Consider the following 19191-nt stretch of genomic DNA (forward strand, 5'->3'; position numbering starts at 1 on the left):
TGTTTTCCTCTAAGAGTTTGATAGTGTCTGGCTTTACATTTAGGTCTTTAATCCATTTTGAGTTTATTTTTGTGTATGGTGTTAGGAAGTGTTCTAATTTCATTCTTTTACATTTACATGTAGCTGTCCAGTTTTCCCAGCACTGCTTATTGAAGAGGCTGTCTTTTCTCCATTGTATATCCTTGCCTCCTTTGTCAAAGATAAGGTGGCCATATGTGCGTGGGTTTATCTATGGGCTTTCTATCCTGTTCCATTGATCTATATTTCTGTTTTTGTGCCAGTACCATACTGTCTTGATTACTGTAGCTTTGTAGTATAGTCTGAAATTAGGGAGCCTGATTCCTCCAGTAGGTACTTATTCTATAGTTACAGAGGAAACTTGGGGTTACAGGAGAAAGTCATCAAGGGCGCATGAACAGGAATTGGTGAAATGTGGGCTCTAGACAGTCAGTACATCCATCTGTGCTCAGGACCAGCTGGGCATCCTAGTGGTACTGGGCAGCCCAGTCTAGAATGTGGCTTGGAGAGAGCCGCTGTGGTCTGCCATCCAGGCCCCCTCAGCTGCTCACTCAGCAGCTCCAGCCTTAAAGACCACACTCTGTGACTCTCCTGGATTCCAAGACATCTTCCCACACAGTATTTTCGTTCAGCAAAATATCCACATTTCCTATTTTTGACTCAAGAATCCCAGATCTGTGATGCACTCTATTTATTAATGATGCGGCTCCAGGAAAGCAATTCTATTAGCATTTTGCAATAGGAGGCCAGCAGAAATTGGAAATATATTTGCATTCAGAGGTGGTTGTGATGTAGGATTTTAAAAAAATAATGGATACATTGAAAAATCGCTTTCTATTTAATATCTAGTGTGTCTGCACACACCACATGGCTCCCCTGCTAACATTTAGACATACACATGCTCGTGAATTATTTTAAGAAAAGAAAATAACCTGATTTCTAATACAAAGAACCTTCTCTAAATATTTGCAAACACAATTTTGCATTCCTGAGGTTAGATCTACAAACATTTTGAAAGTGTTTTCTGTTTGCCTAACCTTCTGTTTGATTCAGTTGATTATAAGATGGGACCGTGTTCCCTAGGAGCTCACATTTAGTTGGGAGAATAGACACTGGAAAAGTAAAATAAAAATATGAGTAAATTTCCAGTACAGCAGATGTTCTAAGGCAGTGCATGATTAATTTCCAAACATGTGATTTAGACAATGTGTCCAACAGATCAGAAGGGGAAAAAAATAACATCCATGATTTAGTATTAGGTCCCTAAAACATGGCAAATTCTTTCATATACTATTTTATTTAATGCTTAAGTGGCAGGATGGTACTTTTGAGATCATAGCCTCTCTTCTTCTTTATTTTTTTCTGAAGCCACAATTTTTAATAAAAGAATTCTAAAATCAAACCTGGCCTTCTGGGCCATTATGAAGAAATATTCATCAAGTAAATAAGAATATGCCTCTCTTCTTCTGATTTCTCCCATCTTACCCTCCACTTAAATGCACCTCTGCCTTGTGATCATTGCTGCAGGGAGGGTTGTGACCGGGGAAGAGAAGATGGGGCTTGAAGCTGAATCTCTTCCTCATTTTCATTTGCAGAATCCTAAACCTTTAGGAGGGTGGGGAAGATGTGGGTATCTTCAACATCTGGGGAAAAATAGAGGAAGAAAATCTGCCTTCCCCCAGTCTAGGAAATGATACCCCAGACTGGCGGGTGGCAAGGAAGGGGTGGGGGGATAAAATGAAAGAGATGCAGAGTGAGGGCACCTGAGGCCCACCACCTGGGCTGAGCCCTGGAAGGGGTGTGTGATATTGGGAGGGAATGCCAGCCTGGCATATCTGGACAGATGGACCACGGATGGTTTCACAGGAAGCATGAGAAGCAGCAGAGGTATTTCTGTGCCCCTAAGTGAGGCAAGGGAATACAGAGAGCACTGATGGCCCTAAAGGACCATTAATGACTGAGGACCAAAGAGATGGGCACTATTTCTGTGGATACCTGCATGGAAAGATGACTGGAGGCCCCTTGACACCCTAGCGCCTCATACAATACAGCCCCCTGAAATCAGCGGGCACCCTAAGGAAATGCGAGAATTCCAAATTTGCCAAGGTTAAATCTCCTCCACTCAGATAGAAGAGGGGCTTGAAATGAAACTAAGACGGATGTGGGAAAACTACTTTTTTGTGTGTGCATCCAGATTCTTACCTGCTAAACATACAACTCCTTTTACAGATGATGTTTTCAAAGCTTGGTAACTGGCCTAATGCCCTACGGGCAGAAGTTAGTGAAATTCTGATTCAAACTCAGGTCTTGCTTTCTCCCAAGCCTTTGACCTCCATGCCATACAATACATATGGCCGGGAGAGTTCAAGCAACATTTCTTGGAGGATGTCATAACTGGGGTGCCTCAGAAAGATGGGGACAGGTTGCGACTGACACAGGGCTGGGGGAGAATGTCCAATTACACTGGGTTCTGTAGACACTGAATGATTTCAGCAGCAACTCCCAATGATTTATGTCAAGTTTGCTGGGAAACACAGTTGTCCTGAAAAATAATAGTATTTGGCAAGTGTGATTTAATGTCGCCTGTGTTATTCTGCGTCGGAGTTTGCATGGGAATGAATTCCCTCTCAGCTTTCTTTCCACTGAGAGGTGAGCCCATCAGCTGTTCACGTAGCTTTAGAATCAGTCATGTTCACCTTCCTCTGAGTAAAAGATCTGTGTTGTGTGAAGGTACTAAGTCTCTTCGCCTTGCAAAGTGTACGTGGGTGCTGCTGGTCTTTTCTTTTTTTTTCTTTCCCTGCTGTTATTCCCACAGCTATTTAGTCTGAGAAACCCATGGAAAGTAGTGGGGGCCACGTTCCCTCTTGCTTGAGTTGGAGGCTGCTCTGTGCATCGTTTGTCAATGAGGACACTCCTCAGTGAACACAATTTCATGGATGGTTGGATATCAATTTTGAGCAATGCAAATGGTGAGACCATCTGAAATCTTGCTTTCTGTCATTTCCTCATTTCAGTGATGGAGACACACACAGAACGCAAAGACTAAGTGAAGTGTGTAATAGACCCCCATAAGCTGTGGCTTTTAAAACTGTCCACGCAACCCCGGGGGTTGAACTGTAGTTGCAGGGACTTGTGGACAGGGATGCTCTGCCATCAGGGCTGGCCATGACACATTCTTAGCAGGCTTTCTCGATCCTTTGGTTTTTATGTCTCCCTCCCTCCAGCCTTTCCAGAAAACATTTACATGGCATGTTCTAAGTGAGTGAAACATACCACTTATGGGATGACCACAAAAGTCATTACTCTGGGGTTGGAGACCTAAGCTGATGGAGTTAGAAGGGCCCTCATATATCACCCAGGATGGCCCCTCCACTCTCCAGGACCACAGAGGCAAGACACAGTCCTCAAAGACTCAGAGCAGATAAGCAGCAGTAGTGAGGGTCTGGAATTCTCTTCTGATTCCAAACTCAACCCTCCCATTAAACCATAATGCCCCATGGGCCAGTGGTTATCTTTGGCCTCAGCTTGATTTTGTCTGATCTGTGGGAAAAATGCCCAGGTAAATGGTTTGACCCCAGATTCTAGAATCCTCTGGTCTTCCTTACTTGGCTGTGAGACACCATCTGACTTTACATGTCCCTAGAAGCAGAGGTGGTGCAGCAGCATAATTAAGGGTGAGGGCTCTGGGTGGCACAGACCTGGGTGCAAATCCAGGCTCTAGGTGACCTTTCCCAAGGTCCTTATGTTCTCTCAGACTTAGTTTCCTCATCTGCAAAATGGGGATGATAATCACACCCACACCATAAGGTTGTTAAACAGAAGACAAGCCAGAGCTGAGCACAGTGCAGACACTCAAAATTGGCCACTAGTTCTGGTGACAGCAAGAACCAAGGGACTCTGAAATGAGATGATGTCACGTGAGTTTTCTGTCTCTTTCTTCAGTGGCCTTCTCTTGTTTTTTTCTCCCCACTCTGGTGTGCCTCTCAGAGAAGTTAAAATGACACTGTTTTTACCCTAAGACCCTTGTCAAATTTTCTAATTAATATAACTTTCAGAATAAGATTCAACGTTAAAATTGTAACTCGGTTATACTGTGTTTCCACACACGAATGCCTGAATTTTAAAGCTGATTTCATCTGTGTTGTCTTTAAACCAATATACCCTCATGTCAAATGAACTCCAGGTCCTAGAATCACCTTTTCTTGATTTTTTTAATACAGACAATGCAAAGAGACACCCTGTTAGTCATCCCTGTGTGTCAGACCATGAACCATACGCCTTTGTCAAAACAAACTCAAAAATGGGGTATAATTCAATAAACATTAATTATTGACCTTCTCCGGGCCATGAAGTAGGAGGAAAGAGAAGGGGAGGAGAATCTGTGAGAGCAGATAGTACTTACTTTCTGCAAACTCATGCCCTAGTGGCGGGTGGAGATCTGCATTAATAACGCCAATGAGATGTTCCCCAAACAGTGCTCCAAGAACACTATTCCACAAAGAGTGAGTTCCATAGTGGAATACGATTGAGAAACATAGGTTAAGTAATGTCAAACTGATTGGTTTCTGGGCGGGCTTCTGAGAGCTCTGAATAAGCAAATGTGCATTGTGACTCTTCAATGTGGTGCTGTGGGGATGGTTTACGCAGTTTCCCAAACTGGACCTTGGCCTCCTTGAGGAAACCGTGGGACCGAGCTTCATGAACCCCTCGGGAAACGCCACTTGAATGTAAGGCGGACTGTGCTAGCGCGTGCCTCTTTCTCCCAGCAGCAGAGACCCCCAGGGATGCAGAATAATTTCAACACAGACTTTATTAAGAGAATTTGTATTAAATTAGACCAAGCTTATTAAGTGACGGCATGTATTCCAAGTCTCTGCACTACTTTCAGTGTCTGGCAAAAAAAAAAAAAAAAAAAAAAATGACCTGAAAATGTACAGCAGATCTCAGGTCCACATGTGGCTCTAATTCCTCTTTGTCTGAGGAACAGATGCTATTGATTACTGCAACCCTCAGGGTTATTTCTGACTTTTTATTCCTTTTTTGGCCATTCCTATTCTTTGCCTTGATTCCTCCCCAAAGCCACAGTGGGGTTTCTCTGTCTGTCCCTTAACAGGTTCTAATTTTTAGAACCATCCCCTTCTTTATCTCCCGCTGCTTTATTTGTTAAGTAGGGGGTAGGGCTCAGCCGGACCAGGAGCTAGGGTAGAAAGCCCTCCTCATCCAAGACCAGAGGGGTGCCACCGTCAGGAACAGGCAAAGCTAGACACTCTAGGAAGGTCAAGGTCCAGAGAGCACTGGAGGAGATGCCCCAGCAGAGGCAGGGATGAGGTGGTCTCTGGGGACAGAGCCACAAGCAGAGAAGTCTGTGATGAGCTCCCCCAAGAGCAGGTGAGTCTCAGGCAGAGGGCAGGGTGGTACTTAACTGGGGTGCATGTCTAGAACTATGTTTCTTTAAACATGTTCAGCCATTTCATTAACAGAACTCTTGCCCTGATATCATACAAAATGGATAAAACAGAGCTGCTCGGGTTGTCGTGTTGGGGGAGAGGTGCCCTGGGGTGTCACCTGCTGAGGCATCTCTCTGAAACCCTGGGGACTCCCTAAGGCCGTGGTCTGGCACATCAGCAGCCTTCCCGATTCACCCCCATGACAGCTGAGTTACAGGCCCTGGTTGGTTGGGCCCAGTGTAGAGGTCCAGGCACAAAGCAGATATGATTATACAGTTTTTACCATATATGCGTAGAACTTGAATTTTTGCTGTTAAAAGTGGATGAGTAGGGACTCTAAGGAAAAGGACAAACTGATTAGTCTTTTAAACGATCTTCTCCAATGGCATGACGCAGAGAGAGACAGGGACCTGGTATTTGTCCAAAGGCAGCCGTTTCTGAGTCAGTACAGACTGATCTCGGCCAGGAGAGAGGGTCCGATTCCATCCCCAGAACACTGACGCAGAGCACAGAGGTGATGGTCAGGTGGCATGCAGCAGCCACGCGGAGGAAGGAAGACTTTTTTGAAAGGCGAGGTCCATCCTGACTTTAAAAGTCCTTCTCAAGAATTAAAATATGCTGCCTGCTCTAGGCCATACTGGCAACATTTCTTAAGTGTAAATGAAGTCTCAATTTTTTTAAAATTACTGGAAAAAATACCAATGAAAATAAAGTTCCACCAATTACTTTGGCTTTCCAATTCACGAACAGGACACAGTAGGCTAATTGGGGCTGCAGAACACTGCCCAGCCTCAGTGCTGGAGCCAGTTCCCAGGAGCAAGCAGCTGCTAGCACGTTATTTTCTATCCTCATTGTTAAACCCCGATTGGAAATTTCACAAATGGGAACCAGTTCCCTTGCCAACCTCAAAAGTACTTGAAAAACTCCCCACGATTACAGGCCCAAAGGGGTGCATTCACACAGCGGGCTTATAGCGTGTGTATGAGTGGACTTCGGAAGGTTTAGAAACATGCCGAGATAAAGGCTGCATTACAGGCCATCAATTTCACAGTGCCATGTCCCATTGAAAGACCTTTTGATGTCTCCTTCCAAGACAAAAAGAGAATCCAAGCTCCTCACAAGGCAAGATGGCGTCCTGTGGTCTGGTCTCAACTCCTTATCTCAGCCTCCTCTCAACTCATTCCGGTCCATGCATGTTCCAGTGATAGGGCACCCTGGGCATGCTGACGTCAAGCTTCTCTGCCATGCTGTATGCTGTTGCCGTCTTTATCTTCCTAGTGAACTCTTTCTCATCCAATAAAGCCCAATTTTAAAGATTTTAAAGGATTTTTCTCCTATGCTGAAAACTCACCAACAGATTATCATTCCCCTCAGAGAAGATACTCAGATCTTCTCCATGCCCAGAAGCCTGGATGATCAGGTTCTCTCCTATACCATCAGCCCCATCTTCCAGCACTTGTCTTCTGACTCACTCTTCTCCAGCCTCAGTAACCTTTTTTCTCACCTATAGATGGACCTGGGAGGGCAGGGTCTGAGTGTGAGCGTTAATCCTGGGGAAGGGGAGAAGGTCAGTGCATGCAGGGAGCCACGTGGAAGATGGCATCACAAGAGGCCAGAGTGTACCAAGGTCTTGCAGACAATCTGCCATATTGGGTTTAGGTGCAAGGAGCAGAGAAGGAGGTGGAGGAGGCGACCGGCAGATGTTTTCAAATTTACACATTCATTCAACTGAAACATGCCAAGCACACTCCATGGACCCATCACCTAATCCTTGTAATAAAGAGTAGGTATTACTCTAGATTAAAAAAAAATAGATGAGAAAGTAGGAGTTCAAGGAAGTTAGGAATTCTGCTGGGCCCACACAGCTAGTAAGTGGCAGGGCTGGAATTTGACTCAAACTCAAATTTTTTATGACTCCTAAGCCTAAACTCTTTTTTCTTATTCTGTAGAGGGTCAGTTGAAGGAGTATACAGCAAGAGATTAGCAAAGAGAATACAGAGTTTCTGTGGCGTTTTGATTCCAGAGTTGTCAGATATCTCAGAAAGTAAAGGGTTTACAGCATTTGTATCAATACACATCAGTTCCTGCATTTTCCCAAACACATAATCACATCAACAAGATGACCAATCAGCAACAGTGGCAGCAAGCCACAGTGGAAGGAGAACAGGCTTTGAAGAGTTGAGGTTGGGCAAATCTGACGGGGTGACCTTGGGTAAGCTACCTCACCTCTCAGACCCTCAGTTTCTTTATCCAGAAGTGGGGACTTACTAGTGCTTTCTCAGAGGACTGTAAACATCCATGTACATAAAGGGCCTCCTTGCAACAGTGGCTCTTAAAGTTTCCTCCAGGAAATGACATAAGGCACTTCCACTCACCTTTAATTGGCCAAAGCAAGTCACATGGCCACACTTTACTCCCAGGAAGAGTGGTCCTAGCATCTATCTGGGAAGAGGACAGAAATACTCAAACACCCTAGTAACTGTTCTTTCTCCCACACTCTTTTAAAGCATTTTAAAAAAAATCTTTATTTATTTATTTATTTATTTTGTCTGCACTGGGTCTTCATTGCTGCACACGGGCTTTCTCTAGTTGCGGCGAGCGAGGGCTACTCTTCGTTGTGGTGTGCGGGCTTCTCATCGCGGTGGCTTCTCTTGTTGTGGAGCCCAGGCTCTAGGCACGTGGGCTTCAGTAGTTGTGGCACATGGGCTCAGTAGTTGTGGCACACAGGCTCTAGAGCCCAGGCTCAGTAGTTGTGGTGCACAGGCTTAGTTGCTCCGCGGCATGTGGGATCTTCCTGGACTAGGGCTCGAAACCGTGTCCCCTGTTTTGGCAGGTGGATTCTTAACTACTTTGACACCAGGGAAGTCTCTCTCCCACATTCTTTTAAAATGAATGTATACTTTGGTTTGAAAAGCATTTTTGTGGTATAGCTTTTAAATAAATTGTCATCAGGTATAATATTAGAGCTTCTGTTTGTGGAGTGACAATGTCGTCTTCAGATGTGGCCTAGGTGGATACTGAGGAAGGAATCAATTCCCAGAGAATGGAGTCAAGGATCGCAAAGAACATGTCCCACCCTAGGGCAGGGGCCCTTACAGCATCTGCCCAGAGGGATTTCAGAATTGCTCTGGACCAAAGACTGCTGTGCTTCTCTAACTATTCCTCTTACATAGTGGAAATGTTTTTTGGTTATTCTGCTTCATTGCACTGTTGTATAGTGTGTGTGTGTGTGTGTGTGTGTGTGTGTGTGTGCGCGTGTTTGTGTGCGTGTGCACGTAGGGAGGGGGTGATGGCTGTGGTGGTAGCAAATACTTCTTCTTGTTAGTGTATAGGTCTCCAGATCGAGTGGAGCCACATCTGGGCCAGATATAGAGCCTCCTGTGCATCTCAACCCAATGAAAAGATCATCAGGAATCACTCAGAGAACGTGTACATTGAGCTTGGAGCCAGTAACAGGTGGAACTTAGAGGTTGTCTCATTTAGAGAAGGTTGGCTGTATTTTTAATGTGGGAAGGGCAGTCAAACGAATATCGCTGACTAAGTGGACAGACCATAGTGTTCATCAGTGTCGTTCATACAATATTTCCAGTTTTTCTTCCAGACATATTGTAGATTTCACTTCCAGGCTTTGTTGGAGTTAGGTGTGGCCATATGACTTGCTTTGGCCAATAAAGTGCGAGTAAAAATGATTGGTGTCCCTTGTAGGCAGAAGCTTTAAGGGCTTGTGCACCATCCATCAGGCTTTCTTTTTCTTCTTCCTCAGCGTGCAGCAGTGTGGCTGCTCTGTCTGCTTGGCAAAAGCAGAGAGGAGCCCCCATTCTTCTGCAGTGAATATGAAGTGAGAATCATTTTAAGTAACTGAGAACTGGGGCTTGATTGTCACTGCAGCACAACTTAGCCTATTCTAACTGATCCAAAGAGATCATCTTAATTCTTTATAAAATCACTTTATTTTGGTGGGGCTGGTCTACCCAGTTGGCATGTAACTGGGAAAAAGTGGTTTCAACTGGCCTTGTTAGAGTTTGGGGCAGGTTTCCATTGCAGGCTGGGGTGACAGGGATCCAGATGTGGTCCTTGAGGGCCTCTAGGGAAGAGCAGTGGTAAGGTTCATGGTGAGGACATGACTGGGGCCCCCTTATCTTATGGGTAGCATCCAAGCTATGTTCCAAAATATCCACGGGCTGACTGGTGGTGTCCAGCTGCGGCACTGAGCCACACAGGAGGGCCATCGCTCTAGCACAGCTGTGTTTAGTGACTAATGATTCCTGTGCAACGTCTAAATCAGTCAGTGCCTTGCTATGCTAATTAGTTTCATGGACTCTTGCCAGATGACACAGTCTTCCTTTCCTGTTATCCTGGGGAATTCTGCAATACTGAGGAAGCTCTTATCACGTTCTACTGAAATGTTTGAGAAGCTTTCTACTATCATGTGATGTACGTCAGACTTCAAGTAGGTGACTTCGGCTCAGAAACACACTCTCTCACTCAGGCATAAAAAAGAATGAAGTAATGCCATTTGCAGCAACATGGATGCACCTAGAGATGATCACACTAAGTGAAGTAAGCCAGACAAAGAAAGACAAATATCATATGATTCGTTTATACGTGGAATCTAAAAAGAAAAGATACAAATAAACTTATATACAAAACAGAAATAGACTCACAGACATAGAAAACAGACTTATGGTTACCAAAGGGGAAAGTGGGGGGTGGAATAAATTAGGAGGTTGGGATTAACATATACACACTACTATATATAAAATAGATAAACAACAAGGACCTACTGTATAGCACAGGAAACTATACTCAATAGTTTGTAATAACCTATAAGGGAAAAGAATCTGAAAAAGAATACACACACACACACACACACACATATACACATATATATCTCTGAATCACTTTGCTGTACACCTGAAACTAACCCAACGTTGTAAATCAACTATACTTCAATTAGAAAAAAATACTGTCTTCTGTTGCCTCATTCCTGCTTTGTTTCCTTCCCGGATTTTGTGTCTCTAGTGCTCCCAGGGCTGCACCATTTGCCCTTCTTGTCATCTTCTCTTGCATGGATGGGGCTGCCCAGAACTCACTCTTAGTCCCAGTGCAGAGGGGCCTATGTCTCCCCTAGAGGGAGCCAGCCCTCTGAAGACTTACTCTTATACCATAACCCACCTTTCCCCGAAGCCCCCATGGCGAATGGTCAAGGTCACAGATCTTAGTAACTTTCAAAGAATCTATCAACACGAGTTCGAGTCATCTCAAAGTGCTAATCTGCCTATTTGGGGAGCATTTTACTTCGCCTCTGCTCTCCCATTGGTACTTCAAAACACCCCGGCTGCTAAGGGAGCAAAAACAAAGATGGCAGCAAATCTGAGTGGGGAATAGAAAGACTACCTGCATGCTCAGAGTGCTGGTTTTCCTGCTTCCCAAGAGGAGATTAGCCTGGGTGCAGGGACTGGAGGAGAGGCAGCAGCAGAGGAAATGAGGAGGGAGCAGAGACCTTCAAGCGAGAAGGCAACAAGGAGCCTCCGTCCCTGGGGAGCAGGGAAGGGGCTCAGAGCTTAGCAGAACTTGAGGGTGGCCTCTCATGGCCTTGAACCTATGGACAATCCACCCGCTCCCTCCGTCCCACATACTTGTGAATTCCCGGAATAGAGGGTTGGGGTCTGGGACAATTTGGCAATAAAGAGAGATCCTTGGCTCCTGACCTGTGTAGCAATCGACAGAGCCAACTGGCAATTTTGTTATAAGATTCCACATTCAGCCTTCTTCCTACACAGCCCCAGTTTGAAACCGGATAAGGTTCCAGAACAATAAAAGGCATTAGCAACTCAGAGGCAACCTGAAATTGCTCATGTTTATCTAAAATCAAAATCTGGTCTCAAGCCAAGTCCTTTATTATTATACAAACCTAGTGCCTGGATTCATCCTTATTTTTATAAGTCCTGTTTTATTAGTAAGGGATAGAAAATTTTCCTGGCTAATTCTCATACCACTTGCTTTGCCCTTTTCTCTGTCAGTACCTTTCATGGACTGTACACAGATGGGCCAGGAAGAAGGTCTGGACTTAGGGTTACCTTGCCAACAAGCGCCGACCGTAAGTTGCATGGCTATGTGAGATGGATGAATGGGCCAATCGTTGGTCACCAGGTATGGTTCATACGTTGCTCCATCCATGTATAAGGTAACCACAGGAAACTCCACATTGATGACATAGTAATGCCATTCTTTGTCACAAATCTAGTGGAAAGAAAGAGAAGCAACACTTAAAATTGAATATGCAATGAAACATCAAACAGACTGTTATTCTAATTATGAAAGAGGGAGAAGAGACCTTTAGATCAACAATGTTTATTGCAAAGAACTCAATGAACATAATGGTTGATATGCACTGAGGTTATAGAAACTCAAATCAAACGTGATGGGGCAAACCATGGAGTAGAGGAACACCTGAGAAGCTAATCGTCAGGCAAACATTTGGCTATTGGCAGATTATCTTGGTCACATAATTACCAGCTCTCTAGGCTGGCAAGTTCTTGGTGGACAGGTGGAGGTGTCCGCTGAAATTTGCTCTGTATGAAATTTTTCTTAGTTCTTCAATAGAGAAAGAGTAAAATTAAAATTGTTTTTCTAAGCTCCGGGATGGATGGAGCTATACAAAGAAAGATGCTAGATTGGAAGTAGAAATGAAGAAGAAGATAGAGAAGGGGCAGAGGAAGGGAAAGAGAAAGAAGAAAATAGGAGAGGAAAAAATTAGGAGTTAGGAAGGATCAAGGAGAAAGTAATGACCATGGGAAGAGGAAGAAGAATGAGTTTCAGAAGAATAGGAACCCCCCCCAATTCCTTTGTCTCTAGATTAAGGCTTGTCTGAGGAGCTGTTGTAGGCTCACCCTCCCTTCAACCCAAGCAAAATAAATTCTGAGACAGACAGTCTTCCCAAGAGCACTCAGTTTTATCCTTCCTTAGAGTCCCTGGGGAGCTAGAGAAGAACAACAAGTGGGTCCTCCTGGCTGGACTCAGCGCACAGCACTCTCGCACTCATGTTCCCTCACAACTTTGGCACCTATGATTTCTGGCCTTAGTCCTGGGAATGAAAATCTAACCTTAATGGGTGGGTAGAGACATTGGGGGCCAGGATAAAGTCACAATTCCTGACCTCAAGGTACTCAACTCCCACAGCATGATCCAACATAGAAACCAATATGGCACGTCTTGGGAAGAGAGATAGGAAGCATAAAAGGCGACGAGGCTGGGGACGGGAGCCCCCTCCCTCCGGTCCCCTAAGCAAGTGTCTTGGAAGTCGCATTAGGTTGTCTCTCCTCCCCACTCCCTCTCCCTCAAATCCCTCTGTACCCTGTGGAGTCCACCCCGGAAGTGTCTCTCATCTGCGTCATCTCGTCTCCGTTGCCCCTGCCGTCTGTGGCAACGGAGACAGATGAGTTCTGCATGAAGGTGACCCCAAGTGAGGACATCAGAGTCCTTCCTACACCCCGCTCTGGATTAAATGTGCTGTTTCTCATGAATAGATAACATGAAAAGGGATGCTAAATGATCTTTTCCCTTTCATTCTGGAATAAGATTTTTTTCCCCTTAATGTTCTTTTTATACGGTTCTGTCTCATGTCTCAGAAAATTGCTCCTTTTGAAATCCATTAACCTGATAAAGCCTGATGAATATTTTAGGGGCCCTTGGAAGGTAAGCAGGAGGGGTCCAGGCAGATGTCTCCAAAATCCTGTTACACTTCACTGAGTGTACAGCTCAGTACCTGATACATCTCACTAGAGGTCCTAACTCTATTTACACCCACCTCCTGCTTGATGCCTGAGACCGGACACTGGGCTGGGTGCAGGGATCTTAGGGTGGGTCTCTGACCCAGGTGAGGCTGACCTAGGGGTGTAGGTGTGGCACAAAAGATCTGAAAACACAGTCTAAGGGTGATGAAAGAGTGGGGAACTAAGGCGAGTTCTGAATGAGGAAGCATCTAATCCAAGGAGACCCAATGCACGCTGGACTTGGGGTTTGCAATCACGGAGGGCCAGTCAGAACATCGTGGGGATGGTCTCTGAGGCATCAGGAAACCTCTGACCAGTCCCAGGGTGGAGAGCGGACAGATGGCAGTGCCGTGACCCTGTCCACGCCTCATGCCTTCTGAAATATAGGCAGAACACGAGAGCCAATCAGGCAGCACTGGGGGGCTCCCCTGCCCAGGGCACCATCACCACTCTTCCAGTGGCCTCCCTCTCGGGCCTGGCTGCCATGTTGGATCCATGCACTGGCTGACTCTACATCACTCCGCATCTGCTGAAGCTGGATGGAGGCTGGTCCTCTGGCCCGCTTTCTTTCACAACACTTATAGCATTTTTGTAGGACAATACAAAAAAATTCCAAGGAGGAAGCAAAATAAGTCTGTAGCTTAACAGGAGTAGCAATCCCTGTCAACGTTACAATCTTCTCCTAGGCATCCCCACATCCCCCAGCTTTTCTGAAATGTGCTCCATGAATAGCGGCTCTTGTGATGTCCCACCTAGAAACAGTGATGTCCCACCTAAAAAAACAGTGAAGCCTTGGTTTTGGTTTTTGGTTTTTCATTTCCCGTGTCATTAGCCTATCCAAGGTTCCCAGCAGCCTCAAAGTATAAACCTGTAACAATTTTTCAACCTTTTGGGAAAACGGAACTTTTCTATTTATAGCATTCCTATAAGCATCCCATGAAACAAGAGTTGGGAAAGGCCTATTTGGAACACACTGTACATACAACTTGAAAGTTTGCTTATCTCACTTAACATCAGCATTAAAATGCCTTTACTACCTTCATTTTAGATGGCTGTATAATATGGATACACTACATTATACTATACTATATTTTATACTTCATTATTCCCTTATTCTCAGGTATTCATTGTGTACCAGCAATTATAAATGATACCACAATGAATTTCTTTTTGCATAAATACTTGTCTGCATTTCTGATTATATCCTTGGAAGAGATTCCTGGAATGGAATTACTGGATCAAACGTTGGAGGTATTTTTGAAGGCTCTTGACATACATCATCCAATTTTTTCCTGCAATAGTTTGTGCTTACTTATACACCTGCCACACAGTGTGAGACTGCTCGTGCATTGTACCTTTACCACACTGAGTATTTAAAAAAATAGAAAATCCTGGCAATTTGGAAGGGGGATACGTTTTATCTTATTTTAATATGGGTCACAAAAGATGGCAAGATTTCTATTTTCCAAGGTCAGAAGGTAGGGCCTTCTGGGAGTGGGGAGCAGCCTGAACTGACCTCGAGGTAGTAAAGATTGGGAGCTTCCCCAGTGAGCTCCTAACTCGGCGTCCAAACAGAGGCTATCAGTCAGACTAGGCTTACTCCTGCAGACTTCCTGCACCAAGTAATCTATGAAGGCAGCTAAAGGAAACGCCTAATTAGGGTTTCATAAATGTGGATCTATGATGAGAAAGAGACCCTCATTAACCCTCTGCAGGGGCAAACTGTAACTGAAAAATGATCAGGCCAGGAGGCCGCAAAAATAACTGTGTCGAGGCAATGGCTCCACCGTGAAAGGAGGAAACTAGGTAAAGTGACCTTTCCTGGGGGGAGAGAGGAACTTTCATTCCTGATTGTGCATGAATCCCTGGGGAACCCAGCTGGCAACAGGCATGTCCAATGCCATCCCCAGAGACAATGCCCAAGCCCTCAGCTGGACCAAAGACACTTTGCCCTCAGGAAACCTGCAGATGTGTTCCCAGGGTGGCTGGTGGCAGCTGCTGTTTAGCTGGGGAGTGAATCAGAGACCGAGGCCCAGGGACAGATGCTGGATATCTGCCCAAAAGTGTGGATGGCAGGGACAATGCCAAGGAGGTCTGAGTTGGGAGCAGGCTGGTACTCCAGGGTTGAGATGGAGACTGGGGAAGCCTCCCATGAGAGGGGAGGAGATCAGGCTGCCCACAAGTTGGTCCAAATGTCCTTGAAAGGGCCACACTGGAAGTTCTGAGTTGGTTTTCCTAGGAAGTCAGGTATTTTTGAATGCAGTTATTCAATGTGAGATACATTTACCTATGAACCAATGTGCGAGGGAAGGTACTAAAGGCTGCTTGGGATGCAGCACTTATCAGATACATGCTTTGCCTGCAAGATTTTCAATCTGGGGCAGGGCATGGTGGTCGTGGTTAGGTATCAAATACACAGAAGACTCATATGCAATCAGAATTGAGATAAGTCTTACAGACAAGGTGCAAAGCACTGTGAGATCCAGACTTCTGGTTGGGAGAAGGTGGCATTTAAGGTGGCTAAAACTGTTAAGATTTCATTAGGAATAGATGGCAAGGAAACATTCCAGGAAAATGGAGCAGAAACCTTTTATTCTCTCATTCATCTGTCCTTTCAATTGGCAAAGAAGCTACTAGGTTTGGGGCAAATGGAGATTCACTCATTCACTCACTCCTATAGACATTTACTAACTGCATATCCTGCTTTTTGAAGAAAAGAAGGCACCTGCCCTCATGGAGCTTCCAGTTCAGACACAGAATTGACAGAAAAGCTTGTAACAGTTGTGACTCATGTCCACAGATTTGTGCAAGTCACCAGGGTGATGCAGCGGAGGGGGCGGGCGTCTGCTTGCACTGGGAGGAGGGAAGGAGCACAGACACAGAGCTTAGAGGGGTCACGTTGGTTTGGGCAAAGGTGAGGAGTGGGAGATGAGGCTGCAAGGATAGCTTGGAACTGAGGCCCGAGGACCTGAACAGCTTTTCTTCTATAGGCAGCAGGACTTATGGGCGTTTGGGGGCTGGAGGAGGATGGTCGTCATAGCAACAATCAATCTTGGAACACGCTTCTCAATGTCAAAGCAGCGTTTCCTCTTCCTGGTACTATTTAATCCTCACTGCAACCCTGTAAAGCAGGAGGACCAGTTCTGTCTTAGGCAGAAAATTATTAGAAAATACAGGGAAAGAAATGACATGGTTTCTAATCTCAAGGCGTTTCTACTGGATGTTAAGTGAGCCACAACCCCATGGGCTTCCCCGCTTGGCCTCTTTTCTTTCCATTCCATACACAACCACTGGCTCAGCTTTGCATGCAGACTGCCAAATCAGGATCTTGAGCAGATACTTATCTTCTGAGCGATGGACTCACATGTCAGATTGCCCCTGAATGGTCCACTAGATGTTCCACAGGCACTTCAAACTCACCATGTCCAAAACTGAGCTCTACAGCCCCGTGCTCCAGCCCTGCCTGCTCCCTGTTCTGTGTTCCCTGCCTCAGCAAATGCTCCTTCATCCGATCTGCCATCCAAGCCGGGACACTGGGCGTTGCCTTCAACTTCCTCCCCCTCGGCCCCTCCCTCCAGCGAAGTTACTGCCAAGTTCCGATGATGCTTCTCTTGTCCACCCTCACCTCTTCACCCTCACTCCTACTCAGAACTTATAATACGTGCTAGAGAGGGGAAAGGCTGAGAAAGTGTGTGTGGGACAGGCTGTCGCAAGATGGAAAGCATTTCAGCAGGGGGAGAGGACCAGATGTAGCAGGGGAAGGGTGGGAAAGCTTTGGTGTGAGTGGGGGCAGACAGAGTGAGGGGCTGCCCTGGGGCTGAAGGCAGCCACAGAGTGTGGTGAGCAGGGCAGCCAAGGAGGGGGTGGGGAGTCCACGCAGGTCACGCCTGGGGGTCACGGGTTGGGTGTCACATCTGCTTTAGGAATTTCTGGGGAATCATGTTCTGGACTTTGGGAAAATACGTAAAGCTTCCTAATCCTCAACTCCATCTGTACACTGAGGATAATAATAGTATCTACATCGTAGGGTTACTGTGTGAAATGAGCTAAAATAAAGCACCCCCAATGCTTAGAGCATATTTTCAACCTGAACAAACATGGAAACTCGTTTCCTTTTCCAAATACATTGAGATGCTGCACAAACTATAACAATAACAATAACAAAACAAAAATAAGAGAGAAAGGCTCAGGCTATCAGCCATGGTTTCGAAGCCCACGAGAATGAGGAATGCCTCAGGTCCCCTGTGCAAAGAAAACTCGAGTTGGCAGCATAAAGCCTGGGACTGTCTGAAGCCTGGGTCTTGGGACAACCACTCACATCAACGTAAGGATGCTGGGAGGAAGCCAGCCAACCTCTCTGACACGTGTCTCCTCTGAGATGCTACACCCCCAAGCCTGCTCTAAGCATGCGCATTGGCTCCAAGTGTAAACAGCCCACATGGTGTGGAAATCCAGAACTCAGACACTATAAAAATGCATCCTTGGGAGTTCCCTGGTGTCCATGGGTTAAGAATCCGCCTTCCGATGCAAGGGATGCGGGTTGGATCCCTGGTCAGGGAATTAGGATCCCACATGCCATGGAGCAACTAAGCCTGCGCACCGTACCTATTGAGACCACGTGCTCTGGAGCCTGCGCGCCACAACTATAGAGAAGCCCATGTGCCACGACAAAGAACCCTCGAGCCACAACGAAAGATCCTGCATGCCGCAACTAAGACCCGATGCAGCCAAAAATAAAAATAAATAAATATAGATATTTTTAAAAAAAATGCATCCTTGAAGTCTTTAGGCCTTTATCAAAGACAGACTCAACACCTCTGGACAGACATGTGCCCACAACCTAGGGCATGAGCAGGACAGTTCCTGCCGGAGATGAGCTCAGAGTAAACACTGATAAAACAAAGAGGGAACAATCCTTTGCGTGTGTGAGAAAAAGCATCAAAACTCACGTTCCAGGAACCAGAGAAAGTGGAGCAATTGGAAAGGGGTTAGGGGAAGGCAGGTTTGAAAAAGAACCAAAGAGAAATGCCAGAAATAAAAGACATAGTTGTTGAAACAAACAAACAAAAAAATCGAGAAAGCTGACAAAAGAGTTAGTGAATTGGAAGAGAGATGAGATTAGAGCGAAATGAAAAAGTTGATAAAGCAATTAAGAGAGATGAATTCTACGCATGATAGAAGGATACATTCCAACCAGCATCCTGTCAGATGTGTGAGGCCAGCGGTGAGGCTAGTAGAGAGCATTGGGGCTGGGATCCTGAGAAATTTGTACGCCACGCTAAGGAGTGTGTTATTTCAGTGCCTTGTGTTCTAGAAAGCTTTTCTTTATTGCAACAGCCTTATCAAGTGATAGATTCAGATGACAGTGGACACATAAGCTACATAAGCTCCTGCAGGGTAGGTCAGAATGGAACTGGAGAGCTCCTGAAATGGAGAGCTATTGAACCAGGAGGGCAGAAACCATGCAAACTGGGTTCTCACTGAGGACCTGCAAGGCCATCTGGCCTCAGGCCACTGTTTTGGAACATTAGAAAGATGAGGTCCTGGTTAGTGCCAAGATCAACCACATGCCAAAGCAAAGATGCCCCTCTTATTTGCAGATCTATTTAAGATTTCCCCAGGAGGTTGCCTGCACTTCTGAGCTGGCAGGGAGAAGTTCAGTGGGTTTTCAGCAGTAAGTGTTTAGGACAGCTCAGAAAGCACCCGCTGGGCCTCCTGTCAAAAAGCAATCGACAGATGAATGGATAAAGAAGATGTGGCACATATATACAATGGAATATTACTCAGCCATAAAAAGAAAGGAAATTGAGTTATTTGTAGTGAGGTGGATGGACCTAGAGTCTGTCATACAGAGTGAAGTAAGTCAGAAAGAGAAAAACAAATACCGTATGCTAACACATATATATGGAATCTAAAAAAAAAAAAAAATGGTCATGAAGAACCTAGGGGCA

The 19191-nt window shown here is 45.5% G+C and overlaps 1 protein-coding gene across 2 annotated transcripts in view; it reads right to left on the reverse strand.

Annotated features, from left to right (window-relative positions):
* The window catches only part of CLSTN2 (calsyntenin 2), a 675719-nt gene that overhangs the window by 25199 nt on the left and 631329 nt on the right, over window positions 1-19191 (reverse strand). For both annotated transcript variants that reach the window (XM_028489282.2, XM_055086617.1), the window contains one exon: window positions 11546-11708. In XM_028489282.2, coding sequence (XP_028345083.1) covers window positions 11546-11708 — 163 coding nt within the window. The remainder of the gene's footprint in view (window positions 1-11545; window positions 11709-19191) is intronic.

This window comes from Physeter macrocephalus, chromosome 1 (assembly GCF_002837175.3).
Source record: "Physeter macrocephalus isolate SW-GA chromosome 1, ASM283717v5, whole genome shotgun sequence".
Lineage (NCBI taxonomy): Eukaryota > Metazoa > Chordata > Mammalia > Artiodactyla > Physeteridae > Physeter > Physeter macrocephalus.